A 17,458-nucleotide genomic window follows, 5' to 3' on the forward strand; every position below is an offset into this window, starting at 1 on the left:
AGCAACAGATACAGTACGACCTTTGACCCCTCGACTGTTCGGTCCGACGAGAGGCGACATCAGCTCCTTCGGGATTATAAATCAACCAGGAGGCCAGGCGGGTCAGATTGACCCCCGGTGACCTTTTCGGCCTCTACGTGGTTTTCTCTTCAGCCACATGTCTGCGTGGCTCCACCACGCCTCGTCCCTCCCTGTGACCAGAGGAGAGCCATCCAAGAGCTGCACATTCGGAGCCGGGGGTTACCCCCCCCCCCAACCAACCCGAACCCAGACAGGCAGAAGATTCCTTCGCCGAAACTGGAAGGACTTCAGTGGTGGTGCACCGGGGGTTTTGGCCAGCCGAGGCAGAATGTCAGGCATGGTGGACAGCTGCTGCACGGAGTAAGGCAGGGAGAGAGAAGGAGGAAGGGGGAGGGGGGGGTCAAAACAACGCAGAAGTCACATACAGACAGCACAGGCTTTGACCGTCAAGTCTGGTGGCATGTATAGATTTGTAGAAATATTTTTAACTAGAAAGGGGAAGTAGAAAAGAGAACATGAGGCGAGAGGATCCCTAGAAAAACCTCACGGTGACGTTTGTGCGCAGGGTTTCGCTCTTTCACGCTCCTTCGGACGCAGATTCTCAGAAGCGAATGAAGAACGAGGTTTCCCAGCCAAGACATGCGGTGGACACAGATTTCTCTCTCCGACCATCTAACATTAGCATTATTCTGATTATTCTGATTATTCTGAGGAGACTAATATTCACAGCTGGACACCCGGGCAGCTAAAAGTCCTCCCCCTCCCCTCCTCCCCCTCCTCCTCCCCCTCCAACAGCAACACTGCAGTTATACTCGGGTGCAGGGAGTGAAAATTGAAAACAAAGTGAAAAATGGAATATTGGGAAGCTAATGGAGCACATCCACGCCCCCCCCCCCCCCCCCCCCCCCCGACAGCAGAGGGAGGTTTTCACATGGTGAAGTCATCAAGTCGTGCGTTTGGAGAACATGTTCACTCGTTGGGGTCGGAGCTGAAGAGCCGGCGGAGAGCGGAGGAGGCCTCTCGATGCCTCCTGATGAGGGCAGCAGAAGCAAGACGGATCGAAAAGAAGAAAAGAAAAAAAAAAGGAAAAAGACACGCTAGGGAGAAGTGAGGGTGTATTGGTATGAAATGTGGACTGCTTTATTGCTGGTGAAAAGTGGAAAGTCGATGCTTTTCGGGGACTGATCCAAAAAAAAAAAAAAAAAGAGACAATTTTCCATTTGGTGTCGTATTAAGCCATCAGTGGTCCCTTGTCATTGGTTTAGGCATCATGGCAGGGCGGGCTGGGCGGATGGGATGTAATTTCATGTAAACTGTGGTCAGTGTTGCAAAACGTATTTTGACTGACTGGAATTATTGCGACACACACTCCTGGAAAAAAATATATATATATAGTTGCATCACGTGGAAAATGTTGAGCTTCAGCCTCGCGTCACATCCGAAACACACCCGAAACACACACACGTCATCATTATTTGTGTGTAAAGAATTCTGCTGTAGTTACTTTACATTATGTATTCGGCTAAACCCAACAAATACATCTGTAACAAAAGAATTAAGATAAGAGCAAATTTAACAATTGTGTAAAGTGTAAACTGGCAGCTTTCTCTTTGGAAAATTAAAATGGGCTATTCTTAACTTTATTCTTATGTTTTGTTGAGTAAATGCTTAGTTGATTAAAGAAAAATTCATCTTTACTTTAATTAATAAAAAAATATTTTCGCAGTCTTCTGATTTATTATTCTAATATTTTAAACTAAGTATTCTCATTGAAATCTCTTTCAATCTAGAATATATATATAAGCATGCACAAATTTAAAATTTTGGGACAAGTTTTTCCAGTTTCTGTTTGAAGATGCGATATAGTAACATCCCGTCACCTAATAGCCCAACGTTTACATCATCAGAGCACTTCTAGTTGCAGAGCCTCAAACCGATGCCCAGCGTGACCACGGATACAACAGATGTTTCATCTGGGAGCTCTGCCTCCATCTCTCTCGTCCTTAACGCCTCCATCGAGCATTCCTGGCGAGATTACCGGGCCAGGTACCATCGCCCCGGCTCAGCAGAGACACACGCGGGACGGCCTGCTTCTTTTCACGTCTGGTGCATGCCTGCTTGAGCGGGTCTGATAAAAAAAGAAGAAAAAAAAAAAGATGAAGGCTCTTTGATAAGCTGCAGGTGCGCTGCTTTAATGAGCCTTACACCCCCCCCCCTTCTTCTTCTTCCTCCCTGCACGGACGCACATCTGCATGTCATTTGATACTTTGCAGCATACACACCCCCCCACCTGCCTGTCACTCATCCCCGGACTCTAGCACGCTGCGCACGTCACACACTGCAGAAAACATTATTCAATTCAATTGTTTTTACCTTGCATTGTTACAGAATGACTGGCTTAAGGAATCCTATTGAGCTGTCCAAAAAAAAAGAAGAATGAATGAAGAGAAAGAGGGAGGAGGAGGAGGAGGAGAAAGGAGAGGGATGTTAAGTGTTTGTTTGTGGGGCCATGCTTTTTTCCCTTATTCATAGGGTGCCAAGGGAATAAGTTGATGACGTGGGTTTCGGGCCCAGGCAGGAAACACGGCGGGGCGGTGGGGCTGTGGGGGGATGGGAGGTGGGGGGGGGGGGGGGGGACTTGTGACTATATGAAATGGCGTCCCAGTTAACAGGAAAAGATACTGATACCGTTACTGTTGCTGCAGCAGGGAAGTGATTGACCGGCTCAGTGGTTTTTCCTCCAGCTTCCTGCAGGTTGCGTTCGGGGGCTGCTGTGATGGAGTGTTGGAGTGTTACAAGAATGCTTTCAGGGGCATTCCTGCTTCAGCAAGGGGAGGAGGGGGGAGAGGGGGGGAGTGGGGAGGGGGGTTCTTATGCAAGGACAGGCAATGTTGCGTCATAGCGGCCTTATCGATGCCCTGTTGAGCGACTGGCCCTGCTGAGATACGGTGCTCGCAATAAACAGCTTGCTTTAAGCAGACTTAATGACTCACGTGCTGATGAGCCACTTGAAGAGAAATAAAACGGAGAGATAAGGCCTTATCGCGGAAGGGCTCACATGATGAGTTGCGAGACGTGAAGATGTGATAAATGTAATAAGGTGGTTGAAGCCGCAGACATGTGCTCACGGTGTTGATTAAGAAATGATGCTTTGTTAATGTGCTCTAGCTTAGGAATGCTTTCTGCAGCTGCGGGATTCTCAAACAAAATCGTAATAATTGGTGCAACAACTAAAAAAGTAGCACAATTAAAAGCAAAGGTGCGTCATTGGAGAAAAAGGGTTTTGCATCGAAGGTTAATTATTCACATTCAAAAAATGTCGACACTGCAGCATGCTGACTGGCAGAAAAAAAAACTAGGGCAGAGACTCGATTAAAAATATTAATCTAATTAATTAGAAGCTTTGTAATTAATTAATCGAAATTAATCGCATTTTAATTGCATAAATATTTGACCTGACAACAGTGAGAATTAATTTTTTTCACATGGATTTTTATTTTTGTTCAACCCATTCCAGCAAACAAGTATAGAAATAGCATATTTAGAAATATAGTACTTTCAGAAATTCAGGTAGCTTATAGGTAAGTAGACCTTCTGTAAACTAGGCGAATTCCTTGTTGCATAGCTTGCACACAACCATGCTCTTATCGACGCGTTTTTTATAATAAAATGTCCCATTCACGGGGCCAACCGACACGGTCTCGTCAGCTTCTTCGTTCATGTTCACTGTGGTTTGTTGTTGTCTGAAGTCATGAACGCTAGTTGGTGCTCCAGTATAATCGATCCTCCGAAACTCATCCAGTGAGAAACGTTCTGCGGTGCAAAAAATAAGGTAAAAATGCGTAAAAAATGTTTAATGTGTTATTTTTTGTGTAATTAATTAATCTTAATTCACATTGTAATTAATTAATTGTAATTGACGCGCTAAAGTCCCGGCCCTAATTTTAAATTAAACAAACAGTGACACTGTGAATCATCGTGAGTTCTGGTGTCTCTAGTGGAATCAAAGCTGACCTTCCTGATCCACATTTGGGATTTGATTCTCTCTCCTCAAGGTGCCATGTGTCAAACGTGTTTATTTCTTCCGGGATTTATTCTCCACTCAGCTGAGGAGGACCCTCAGACTGGTTTAGCTCCATAGGAGAGTCGGTATGGATCCTCTCAATTCACACGCGGGCATCAGCACACATGTCGAAAAAAGTGAAATAACGATCACAGCATAAAAGTAGTGAAATCAACTAGGGCTTTATTAGAAATGCCATTATATGACTTTACTTGACCTGCAATTCTATTATAACGGTTTGGAACGGTTGTGGATTCCAGCCTGAGAATCTATGAGAATTGAGGTTGGATTCAAAAGCATCAACAGGTGTGTGGTGGAACAGTGCTGGGAGATAGCAGGAAGACTGAAGTGTGGAGGATCCTCAGTTCAAACCTGCTCTCTCAGAAGGAGGGTTTGGTTGCAGTCAGGTCTTCAAACTGTAAACTTTAAAACAGTTTTGAGGTTTAGTTAACAATCCCAAGGTCTAATATGAGAAACGGACACAATGAGACATGTGCTTGAATAGCACAAGGGAACAACTGAAGGGCTGCATGCTCCAACCTGCTGTCTGAGGTTGTGGGTTCATGCCCCTTCATGCAGACATCACTTCTGCTTTGAAAGAGTTTTGAGGTTTGAGTAGCAGTCTCAAAGTTAAATACGAGAAACAAAAATGTAATTTGTGCATGGTGAGCACAAGCGCTGAGGAGCTACTGTCCTTACCCTGTAGGTTGTGGGTTTGAGCCTTTGGCTTTACTTCAGGTTTGAGTAGCAATCTCAAGGTTAAATACAACAAACAAAGGATTGGTTAGTGTGTGGTGATTTAGCACAGCGGAAGAGCTGCTGCCACAAGCCTGCACTGCATTTGAAGGTTTTGGGTTCAAGCCCAGTCTTGGGTTTGAGCCTTTGGCTTTACTTCAGGTTTGAGTAGCAATCTCAAGGTTAAATACAACAAAAAAATAGCTGCTTAGTGTGTGGTGAAGTAGCGCAGCGGAAGAGCTGCTGACATAAGCCCCTGCACTGCACTTGAAGGTTGTGGGTTCAAGCCCAGATGTGGAAATAGCATTTGAAAGGAGTTTTGAGGTTTAGCTCACATGCTCAAGGTTAAATAGGAGAATCAAAGTTGCCAAAATGTGACCAGGACTGGTAGTGTAGGGGTGCAAGAAGGAGCCGAAAGCCTCTGTAAGCGCCGCCAGTGGGTTCAAATCCCGCTCCTGCCAAGTCTTGAGCGCACTACCGCGGAGGTAGTTGTGGGGGCATTGTCCCCACTGGTTGTTTCAGAGAAGTGAACCCTGGGGGTTATGTAGAAACACAAGGCGCGTTCACTTGGTTATGATGGCATTGTCAAGAATGATGAAGAATCTTTTGAAGTAACTAAATTTGATGTTTTGATGTTAATTGCTTTGCTTTTAGCACTTATTAGCCATGCTACGTAGCCTATAGGCTTCCACCTTTTTGACGGGAGAGAAGGCCGGATGAGTCAGTAAAGATGAGTCTCATTCAGTGGTCACACTGACATGAAACTTATTACAGCCTCTGAGGGCATTTTTCAAGACAATCACATGTTTGTCTACTTCAGGGCATCCTGTGGACAACCTTAAACTGACAGACTGGCACAGGGTGTAGATTTGTTTACCCTTTTTAGTGCATCCACCCTCCAATTCTCTGTTACATTCAAATTCAACTCACTCGTGCCTTTACCAATGCAGGAAGGATGAATAGCATGGTTGATCCTCCAAGATGCACCAATCCGTCTCTAGGGCAATATCCCATTATGATTTTTTATAAATGGCAGTTACCCAAAATTAAAAAAGGATTTAGGAAGAGCCACCATGTCCCTTGAGGGTTGAACCCAGATAGGGTTTAAAGTACAGAAATTTAGGGCATTTGGCATTAGTGACAGGGACGTGTAGGTTTCTCCATCTAAGATCATTCCAGTCATGTCATGGGAAAAAAATATTGTGAAAAAAGTCAAAATATGTAGGGTCAAAAAAGAAAAGATTTTTTTTAAATAATAGGTAAAAAATTATTATAAAAATATATATGTAAGGTCAATATATATATAATATAATATATGAAATCTAATTAATTAGAGGCTTTGTAATTAATTAATCAAAATTAATCGCATTTTAATTGCATAAATATTTGACCTGAGAACAGTGAGAATTAATTTTTTTCACATGGATTTTTATTTTTGTGCAACCCATTCCAGCAGACAAGTGTAGAAATAGCATATTTAGAAATATAGTACTTTCAGAAATTCAGGTAGCCTATAGGTAAGTAGACCTTCTGTAAACTAGGTTTTTTTAAGTAGACCAATACTTTCAAGTACATTCAGAACATTGGTTATTTTTTCAGACGTGGACTTAGTTACCCTGGTCCTTAAACCAGTCATCTGGGGCAGTTAATGTGTTATTTTTTGTGTAATTAATTAATCTTAATTCACATTGTAATTAATTAATCGTAATTAACGCGCTAAAGTCCCGGCCCTAAAAAAACACTTATTGACTCCAACGGATCAATCAGTCGACCAGACAGGCACCCAGTTGGTCGGTCCGTCCGTCCGTCCATCAGTCAGTCAGCCAGCGAGCCACCTAGTCAAGCAGCCCGTCAGTCCGTCCGTCCGTCAGTCAGCCTGCTGTTTGGGGAGGGTGGAGGTTCCTAGACGGCCCTTTGTCTGAGCACAGAAGCTCCAGACACAACAGTGACCGGCCCCCTCACAATGGCCCTCCACACAAAGGCCCACACACTGGGACAATCGGGACGGGCTCACAGTGGGGGTGGACGGCTGAGCTGAGGTTACCCACCTGCACACTTCAGGACCCCCCCCCCCCCCCCCCGTCTTGCATCACACACACACACACACACTATGCACACGGAGAGCCCCCACCCGTTGCTGCAGGTGTCTTCCTGTGTCGGCGGCACAAGGAGGAAGCAAAGACCTGCAGCAGAAGACGTGCAGAAAGCGAGACGCGTCACGTGAAGTAAAGTCACTACAGGTCAAAGGGCGTCTTGCACCACATGGAGGGCAATTCTCATGTAAAATAAAACAGTTTCTACCATTTTAGAAGCTCCATTGGAACAAATGGGACTTCTAGGCTTTTTATAATATCTATACAAAATCAATTATATTAACATGTTTTCTTCATTAAATCAAAAATTCGAAATCAGGTTATTCATATTAATAGGAACATTTAAGATGAAAATATATTATAAAATACGTTAAACACTTTTAAAGACGTCTCATTCACACACACTCAGGCAATCAAAGATGCTAGAGGCCTTAAATAACTTTTAAAAACAATTCAAGCTGCAGCGTTTCACCACACTGTAGTGCATCGTATTCTCAGCTCAAAGCTCTTACATGCATTTTCCACTAAAGCCGGTCCCAAGATAAGACACTAAATATTACTAGCTGCACCAAGTGGTCTGCTTCGCACGCTCTCCCTTCGATTGGATGAATGAAGTGTCAATCACTGGCGGATTCCCACTGGGAGTATCCCTGCATTGCAGCAGGACGCCTCTGTGACGCAGCAGTGCAGTCACAGCTGCTGCAAAACACTCCAGTTGATAGACCTGACCGAGCCAGGTGTGAGCACGGTCCGGAAAAAGCAGCCAACAGTCAGACTTCATTTTCTCTTTTAATTGATTGCAACACATTTTATAACCACACATTGCAAAAATGCACATCAAATATTTTACCAGGCTCAGTTTGCAACCTCATTGAAAAAAAAAAAAAAAAAAAACACTACCAAAAATATGCTTTTACAAAAAACAATTTAATAAAGTAAATGCCACTTTGGATAACCGTAATCAAAAACCCATTTTTTTAATTCTATGTAAAAAAAAAGAAAAAAAAGCTTGACATAAATAAGTTAGTATAATTTCTCAGTGTTTTTACAAAATTATGTACATAGGTACATTGCAAAGTTTTACACAAATACACAGGCATGGTGACTGCATTTCTGAGAAGTTCTCTCCAGGTGTACGCTGGTTTCTTTGAATTGAACCCAAACTTTAGGCAAATAAAGGGAAGCTTTTAAGATGCTCACGTTTTGCATCCTCAGCAGGCCAACCACATTGGTGAAACAAGTTCAAACAGAAAATGAAAATTTAAGTTTTTCACAAAAAAAACAAGTCTATTAGGGAGTGCAGACGGCAACCACGCTGAAGCAACCATGGATTTGGCACCGTAGGACATTTGACCCTTTTCACAAAAAACGGAGCGAAAAGAGCGTCGTCACGGAGCGTCGTCACGGAGCGGATGACTTCACAACACGACCCGTGCAGCCCGCATGGTGTTTGTCCTTCAATTATCCGAGTACCTCACGACTCCAAATCAAACACGGCACCGCACAGTGGCCCGAGGTGTTGCGGGAGACCTTGAGAAGGAAGTTGATCGTATTCCAGGAGTCGCTCCCAAATCCAAAATAAATACTGGGTGAGGAAACCCAAGCAGAAATATGACTTTTTCAGCGGATCTTATGGGGGAAAACCTGTGATTGGTGACAGCGAAGTGACCGGATGAGCTGAGCTTCATTTGTACCGTTCTTCACTGCCGAGTTAGGAAGGCGACGGAGTGAAGATACACTGGAGAAACTGTAAGAAGCCTTGATTTTGTTTTAAATGTAGCATTTAGGGACCGTGTCAAAGTCACATTGCTTTTCAGAAGGAAAAAACAAACAAAAAAAAACACAACAGCATTTTGGAAACATGTATCAAACTACACTGCAAATTCTTCAAGTCAAATCAAAGCTCACACCTTTTTACATAAAGGATTGGTGTTCAAATAATGTTTTTCTTATGTGCTACATATGGAAAGAAATATAATATGCATATTTATTTACACACAGGTAGTAAAAAAAAAAAGGAAAAAAAGGAGCAAAAAAGGAAATTAAACCTAATTGCACAATGCTACATTGACTGCTTTTAGAGGCAGTAACTTTTTAATTGAGTGCCACAACTTTAGTGTTTCTATTCAGTGCTTCAACAGCGTCCTCCCCCGTCTTCAGGAGGGTTGATATGTTTCTGATGCTGCGTAGTTCCTCCTCCAAAACCCACCGACACTGAGGTTTCCCACTTGAAACGGGGAAACACTTCTTCGGCTCTGTTGGACAATTTGATGAAAAGGGGGGAGGAAAAAAAACTGAAAATAAGAGTCGGCATGGTTGCACAGCTTACAGAAAAAGGTTTGCAAATGAGTGAGAATAGAAGGAGCCCTTTGTGCCTGTGAGTGTTCTCTTGAATACATGAACGCTATGTCCTCATGCGCTTTGAAAGAGGAGGAGGAGGACAGTCAGGACAGTCACTCGCCTGATTCCCATTCCACCATTAGAACATATAATTAGGTGGAAAACTAGCAGACATCTATAATATTGTCTTACAAGGGGGCTACATAATGCAAAGTAAACATGTATTGGATATGTATTTATTTGGCATCACATATTTCAGTGTGCAAAAAACAACAACAAAACCTTCCAGGTATGGATTTAATTTTTTTTTTTAAAAATTAAAAAAAAAGCTATTAAAAAGGTGAAGGACAGCTCACGCATCCTGCCACGAGCCTGCAGATCTCGTGGCTGTATTCTCCCTCCGCTTCGGCGCACTCGGGTGTCAAAGAGGTGCGCGCGGCTCTCGTGCACGCTCTGCGCCGGCGGGCAGAGACGGGCGCGTGCGTGTTTTAACGTTGGCGTGCAAAGAGTGTGCAGCGCACACACACACACACACACACACACACACACACACACACACACACACACACACACACACACACACACACACACACACAGAGAGACAGAGAGAGAGACAGAGAGAGAGAGAGAGAGAGAGAGAGCTGCCCCTTCCCGTCCCTGCTCTGAGGGCAGTGGCTGCTGACGTGTTACTACGCTGTTGTTCCGCACACTTGTTGTTTACAGTTTAGTCGGAAACCCAAGGCGGGCTGTAGTGTAAAAAAAAAAAAAAAAAGTGCACTTCTCTCCCCCTTTATAATTTTTTTACACTTTTTTTTTTAAAGCTTTGTTCAAGTGGGCCAGCATCATTTACTCACTCACATTACCACGATTACTACAAAACGTAACGACGTGGGCAACTTGAAGCTCGTAAAAACCGGCAACGTTCATTGAATCCGAGTTTAAATAATTACGAGAGAACCACACCGCCAAGTGGGATGCGATACAAAACATCACCCGAAACGCATGGGCAATATTCCAAATACATGAGGAAAATGTTCCGACTCGCATTCTGCAGCTAGAACACGGACTCCAACATACAAGCGTAATTCCGAATGAAGGACAAAGTGGTCCTCTTACCGTCCGCGGGGCTCACGTTTGCCTCCTGGGGCTGGTCTTTCTGGGAGTGTGTTCTGCAGAGTGGCTCAGGTTCGGACAAGTGACCTCATCCGGGCTGGTGTGTGATCTCTTATTTGGGGCCGAGGGTTCTGCAAAAAAAGAAAGAAAAAAGAAAACAATTACGGTTTAGAAGAAGAAAGAAATGTAGGTAAGAAATCGAGAAAATAAAGCTAGAAATATATGTATACATATAAATATTGTAACCACGGTTTAAAAAAAAAAAAAAAGAAGTATAAATGAATGATTCTCCACGAGATGGAAGCGGCCCGGCTACCTGCCGGTGGCCATTTGGTCGCAAAGCCGGTAACTCACCGTGGCACGCCGGTCTTTTCCTCATTCCGGTGCACTGCTCCGTGCATTCCGTGTGTCCATCGGACCGGTCGGTGTCCTCGCCCGAGGCCAGCACCACGCAACTGTGATTCCCGTTTAGATCCACCTTGTTATTCCCGGCGGAGCAGACGCCCTTCTTCTCCCCCCTGCGCCGCGGCGGCTTGTTGTAGAAATCCGGGACGTCTCTGCAGTCCACCAGCTCCCACTTGAGCCTCCCGTGGACCAGCGGCCTGTGGTTGGCGAAGTCGAAGCCCCACTTGGCGGAAGCGGCCTCTTCCATCTCCCGCAAATGTCCCTTTAATTCCTTCTTTAACCCTTCGTGATCCGCCTGGCCGAAGAGGCTCCTGCAGGCCGACGGCTTCGGGTGATCCGACACCCGGGAGTCCGTCCGCTCCAGAGTCGGGCTCCCGTTGGATAGTCGAACATCTGACATTTCAAACCCCCACCCTGCCCCGCCCTCCCTCCACCAGAAAGAAGAAAAAAAAAACAAGAAATACGGGATTTTTGTTTTCTTGCAAACAGCCGGGAACGTCCAGTTTTCACGAGAAAAAAAAACAAAAAAACAACAACAGGAGCCAGCGCTCGGTGAACGACGGGTATCTCCTCGACTCCAAAACGAGCGTAAAAAGGGACTCAGGCCATGCGTAAAAATGCGTGCGCGCGTGCGTCGGGCTCGAACGGTCACGGCCGCCGCTGCTCTTCCGAAGGCGAAGTAGTCTCCGCGGGTAATTCTGCTCGAAGGCGCCCGGGAACCGAAAGCCGCTCACGTCGAACTCGTCCCCGAAAGCGAGAGCCACTGCGGACCGACCTCAGTTACCCAATATGGCGATTGAGAGATGTAGCGTTAGTCGGGATTGAGAGTGGAGCCTGACTGGGAGGGGGGGGGGGGGTGTGATTGACACACACGCACGCACACACAAAGCTATTTAAATGCGGGGAAGGCGGCTCATTGGTCAAGGTGCTTAAGACCCGCCTACTTCTCTTAAGGTAGACCAGCTAGTTCCTGAAGGGTTGCGACATGGCCCCGTGTGCGTGCTGCACCAAATCCCAGATTTTCCTTCCAAAATGAAGACTGCTTCGGCATTATAAATATTATAAATTCAAATGGAAAAACTGCTTCAGGGCATCGGTGCCTTGAGTATTGCTCGACCGATCGTTTTTAAAAATAAACATGTTGCATTTCAAAGTTCTTCTCACTAGAAAAAAAACGTTACTGTAAACTTAAACATTTAATCTTTGCTAACATTTTAACTAATTGATTGTAAAACTAACTCCATCCTTATGGCAAAACTATGCACGTCTTCCAGGGAAGAGTTCGAGACATTACATATTTTGTGTTAAATATAATGGACAGATATATTTTCCTAAAATATAAATTTGTACAGAAAAGTAATGGAGGCAGTCTTAAATAAATATGTTAAAATGAAAATGTTTATAAAATGTTCCACCCTTGTATAAATTACATTATTGAATCTACATTAATGCTTCAATTTGTCGACCCTATGATGCAGGAGGTACATCCCCCTCAAAGTCCAAACTATCAAGCAATGGCCAAAACCCAAAATCGGTAAATTGGATAAAAGAATATTCTTGTGGCATAGTATTTCCACCAATTCTCTGGAGCTGACAAGCGCAAGTAAAGGTCAGCAGACCCCGTCTAGATCTCCAACAGCCCCAAGAGTAAAAAAAAATAAAATAAACAAGAAAGCTACGCACAACTGTCCTTCAAGAAGTCTGCAAATACAGAAGAAAAAAATGAAAAGAACAATTACAGGTACAGGCACCAAATTCACTGATACGCTCACCACCTTGAGAACTTTGAAATGTGGCAGAAAACCAATAGCGGTATTTAAAAACAACCCAAATTCTACAAATGGGATTACCAAATTTATGGAACTGGAAGAAAAAAAAATCTACAAGCAAGATCTATTCATTTCAGAAATCCCCCAAAAGTCACACTTTTCTTTCTGGTACAATTTACACCTTTCACCACCAACAACGGAAAAACAGCCACACTGACGCAGATGTTGGCCTGGTGTTACCATCAAATAAAAAATATATGAAAAACAGGATGTGCTAAACATTGAACAATAACCTATTTGCGAGAAATGATGCAATTAAATTTTACTGTGGGCAATTATTTACCGAAGTGGTAGCAGCAGGCTGGGCGGGATGACTGGGACAACGCTGCCCTCTAGCGGTCGCTGCCAGGAACTGTAGCAGTACGAAGTCAGCACGCGACAATCTGTGCTTCACACGCCTTTTAATAACACCATTGCATCGGATAAAAACGTGCATATATATATATATATACACACATTTATATGGCGACGACAGGCCATCCCCATGGCAACAGCCCCAGGTAGGTTGCAAAACGTTCGTCCTTTCCCAAGCGTCCTCACCGACCCCTTTTGCTTGGCGCCTACCTCCCCCCCCCCCCCGGGGACAGCTCATCGCGGGTCAAACCGGTCCCGCGCGAGAGGCCTCAGAGACTGAGCCACTTGATGATGTGGAAGTTCCTCTTGCCCACTCGGAGCAAGGTGAGGCCATTGGACAGGACGTGGAGCTTGGGGATCAGCAGCTGCTCCGGTTTGTCCGTCCGCCCGTGGTTGATCCACACGGCGCCCTCGGAAACCATCTGATACCTGCGCACAGACGTTATGCATGGGGTGACCTCTACGGAACCGGTTCTGAAGGAGTCAGGACATTGCCGCCGCGATTACACATCGTGAGCGTGCACGTCCGTCAGCCATCTTTAGACACAAACATCAGACTGATGTATATATTAATGTATCAAGTGTCACACATTTAGGGACTCAAATGTTTTTGATTTGACTTTGTGACACTGGCCGAGGGGTTGCCGTGACGATCCGTGGTGCTTCGGTCTTTGCACATGGCTTATGGTGGCCGTCTCCCTTTGTTGGAGATGTCTTGGAGTTGTGTTCCCACTTGGGATTTATATACAAAGTCTTTTATAAAAAAACATTCATCTTCCTTCGGTCGTTTGGACTGGACATTTAAACCGAGAGCACCTACCCCCTGGGTCCCTCTGGGATGGCGTTGACCCTGCGGCAGGCGTCTATCACCGTGGTGCCCGGCTCCAGCAGCAGCTCGTGGAAGGGGGCCTCCCTGAAGAGCTCCTGAAGCTCGTCGTCACTCATTTCCTCCAAGGCCTGCACGCTGCTGTGGTACAGGGCGTCGGTGCACCTGCAGCAACGATACACAACAGTGACCTTTTCTGGTACTGATCAGGTGGATTACACTCGCTCCCCCCCCCCTCCCTCCCTGCACGCAGCTCAGAGGGCCCCCCGAGTGCGGCCCGTTCTGACCTCTTTGCGCTCTCGAGGCCCTCCTTTCCGTGCACCAGTTTGGTCACCTCCGCCGCCAGCCGCTTGTGAGCGAGGCGTTTCCCGGGGTCGTTCCTCTGCTGCTCCATCAGCCTCTCCACCTCCGCCAGAGGCAGGAAGGTGAACAGCTTCAGGAACCTAAAGGGGCGAGTGGGGGGGGAGGAACTGAGCAATAAGCCTCCTGGGAAGGTGCACAGTGTTTAAGATCGATCAGGGGACGGGGGGGGAAGGCCTCCGGGTCCTGCACTGGTCCAGCCTCCACACTGACCTCTCCACACTGGCGTCGGGCTGCCTGAGAAAGAACTGGTAGAACTCGAAGGGGGACGTCTTGTCCCTGTTGAGCCACACGGCGTTGCCCGCCGTCTTCCCCAGCTTGTCCCCGGCCGAGCTGGTCACCAGCGGGACGGTGAGACCGTACACCTCCTCGCCGCTCGCTCTGCGGAGGAAATGGGATCCACGCATTAGCAAAGTGTGTTTTAGAAAAAGTATGTTTTTTTTTGTTGATCTGCATGATCAACAGTTTATATACAATGTCCTGTTGTAATATACATGGACACATAATGATAGATACAAAGACACATTTTCATTTGGGTCGAGGGTGTAGAAATCAAAGGCTTTTGTGCTTAAAAGTGTTGAAATGTATTTCACTATTAAAAAGAATCTGAATGTTATAAAGATGCAGACTCCTCACAAATCACACAGGTCATCGCGTTACACGCGTTGGTGCGTGCACGGTTACCGAGGATCAACTTATTTATTGAAATTCACACAATTCTCAACGAGCTTCGGGACGACGACGAAAGGAGTAGGACGGGCGATTTACTTTTGGATGTACTCGTGGCCCGACATCAGATTGCCCAGCTGGTCGGTGCCCCCCAGCTGAATCTTGCAGCCGTATATCTGGTTGAGGTGGTGGAAGTCGTACGCCTGGAACGCCTGGTAGGTGAACTCGGCGAGGCTCATGCCGTCGGCGCTCCTCAGGCGGGACTGCACGCTGTGGCGGCTGAGCATGGTCCCCATGCGCAGGTGCCGCCCGGCCTCGGAGAGAAAGTCCACCACGCCCCGGTTCTTGTACCAGCTCAGGTTGTTCAGCACGGTCACCGTGCCCGGTTCCCTGGAGCCGTCGTGAAAGTGCAGCTCGTGGTTGGCGAAAACCCGCTGGATGCCCTCGCGGACGCCGCGCGTGTTCGCCTCGGCGACCTCCGGCGACAGCCGCTCGCGCTCGCTCGTTTTCCCGCTGGGGTCTCCGATCTGCGCCGTGGCCCCTCCGAGCACGGCGAGGACGTGGTGCCCGGCGCCGCGGAAGTGCAGGAGGCCCACGATGGCGAGCAAGTTGCCCACATGGAGGCTGTCGGCCGTGGGGTCGAAGCCGCAGTACACGGTCTGAGCGCCGGACCGGAGCAGCCGCGGCAGCTGGTCCTGCGCCGCGTCCCGCGGGAAAGACTCCTTCAGGACGCCGCGTTTATTCAGAGAATGCAGCAGTCCGCCGTGGAGCTTCGACCCGAGCGTGAGGCGCAGGACACGGGGTCCACGCCGCGAGACGTGCCGGCACGTCCTCGCCATGGACGCCGCCATGTTGGAACCAAGTGGGGGGGGACAGAAACACGGGTGGGGATGGGGGGGGGGGGGGGGCGGGGTTAAGGGTCCACGCAGGGTTCGTTCGCCGCACAGCGCCTCCAGCGCACCGGCGAGCGAACTTTCCGGGGCCGTAAGAATTGTGAATAAACACTTTAAAGGCATTTAATAGGAAATGTGCACACTGCAGGTTTTTAAAGCAACGTGTTGTGGGAGTTGCAGCTCATCCGAAGGATCCTTCTCAAGCATACGATGACTTTGCTTATTTGTTCCATCTGTTGCAATAGTAATGTAGGGGGTTCATAATACACATTCATTTCCACAGCTGCAGTGCATCATCGTGACACACTTTTTTATATATGCTATTTATTGATGTCCACCCTCGATAGACACCATGTGCACTTATTAGAATTCAGTGTAGTTGCAGGTTTGCTGTTCACCGATAGATGGCGAACGTGCCTCAGCTGACCGGGAAGCCTGAAATATTTAAATATTTGTCGGTTTTATTTGTCAAACACACTAAAAAAGAGATTCAAACAAACAAAAAGTAGATGGTTGTAGATTCCTTAAATCATTTTATTTTTAAATTCATATTAATGTCAGCTCGTTCCATTGATTTAATCACTAGATATACATTCATTAAATATTTACAGCATTGTTACCAAGCAACATTACACACATTACCAACACACACACACACACACACACACACACACATATTTCTGTTGTCTCTTTGCGTGACGCTATGGACAAAAACACAAACTCCAGAAAAAACATCAACTCATTCCTATTTCTTATGACCGCTGCCCTCTGGTAACATTTTTCGTTCAGTTTTGTAAAACACAAACAAGGGCCCATATCAATATTCCTGTAATCGTTATTGAGGGTATTTGTGTGCTGTAAGGCGGAGCACGATACACTTTCTCCAAAGAGAGACAGAGACGGAGCAAAACAAGTCTCTTTCTATGTCCTGAGCTAGTTCAACAAAGGAAGACTAGGTTTCCCTGATACAAGTTTTTAAAAAAATGTTCCCCCCCCCTGTCAGTTCAGCACAACGCAGACTTTCCTAAAGATGAGGAGACATCACACACGAACGCCACTTCTCCTCGGGAGCTCTTTCGTTTCAGCCGCTGTGTTTAGTTCCTTTTCTTTTGAAGCCTTCGTTGGCGCCGCACGTCTGACATCACTTCCTGTCTGCGTGGCCCGAGCGTGTCATAAACCGGCCAATTGTAGCCGAGGTCACGCACAGTTTATGCGTCTCAAAGTGTATGTGTGTTTTTTTTTGTTTTCCTTCTGAATCTCTAGTGTTTTGATGGCATGGGAACACGCTAAGGCACAGGTTGTTCATGGTTAATCCCAAAGTTGTGCCTGGGAAATACAAAGTCCCAGGGTTCTCGCTTCGGGGCGGGGCGGGGGGGCGTGAACCGACCTGCGTCGATTGAATCCTGCGTGTGGGACTGACATTCTGTGAGAAGTTGTGATAAAGTAAGTGCAGGCCGCTTACAAGGGTCAGTGATCTGCTCATGGCAATGAGAAATGTTTGAGTTACTACAACATTAGCAGCGAGTGAGCAGAGGAGAGTCGGACAGAACATGTGACAGGATTATAAAAAACGGTACATACTGCATTTTCATTACTGCATCTTCTTCACAAATAGCATGTGACGTGATCAATTATGAGTGCATACGGTTTCTCTGTTGGATCAACAGTGATGTGTGATACAAATATACATTTGTTTGTTTGACAACAGGAGGCAACTATGGATGATTTCTGATAATATGACATTTCTCTGCGTATAT

At 46.2% G+C, this 17,458-nt stretch overlaps 2 protein-coding genes across 2 annotated transcripts; both read right to left on the minus strand.

The window, feature by feature from the left end:
- Positions 1-8,734: 8,734 nt before the first annotated feature.
- cdkn1bb (cyclin dependent kinase inhibitor 1Bb) lies at positions 8,735-11,610 on the minus strand. Its single transcript, XM_037451918.2, has 3 exons — positions 10,720-11,610; positions 10,369-10,496; positions 8,735-9,167 (listed from the first exon to the last, which is right to left on the minus strand). The coding sequence occupies exons 1-2, from the start codon at positions 11,168-11,170 to the stop codon at positions 10,381-10,383; spliced, it is 567 nt and encodes a 188-aa protein (XP_037307815.1). The 5' UTR covers positions 11,171-11,610; the 3' UTR covers positions 8,735-9,167; positions 10,369-10,380.
- An 8-nt stretch (positions 11,611-11,618) lies between these two features.
- Positions 11,619-15,665, minus strand: yars2 (tyrosyl-tRNA synthetase 2, mitochondrial). The gene is made up of 5 exons (XM_037451916.2): positions 14,908-15,665; positions 14,353-14,520; positions 14,067-14,222; positions 13,774-13,944; positions 11,619-13,382 (listed from the first exon to the last, which is right to left on the minus strand). The coding sequence occupies exons 1-5, from the start codon at positions 15,657-15,659 to the stop codon at positions 13,223-13,225; spliced, it is 1,407 nt and encodes a 468-aa protein (XP_037307813.1). The 5' UTR covers positions 15,660-15,665; the 3' UTR covers positions 11,619-13,222.
- Between the last annotated feature and the right edge of the window lie 1,793 nt (positions 15,666-17,458).

This window comes from Pungitius pungitius, chromosome 6 (genome assembly GCF_949316345.1).
Source record: "Pungitius pungitius chromosome 6, fPunPun2.1, whole genome shotgun sequence".
Lineage (NCBI taxonomy): Eukaryota > Metazoa > Chordata > Actinopteri > Perciformes > Gasterosteidae > Pungitius > Pungitius pungitius.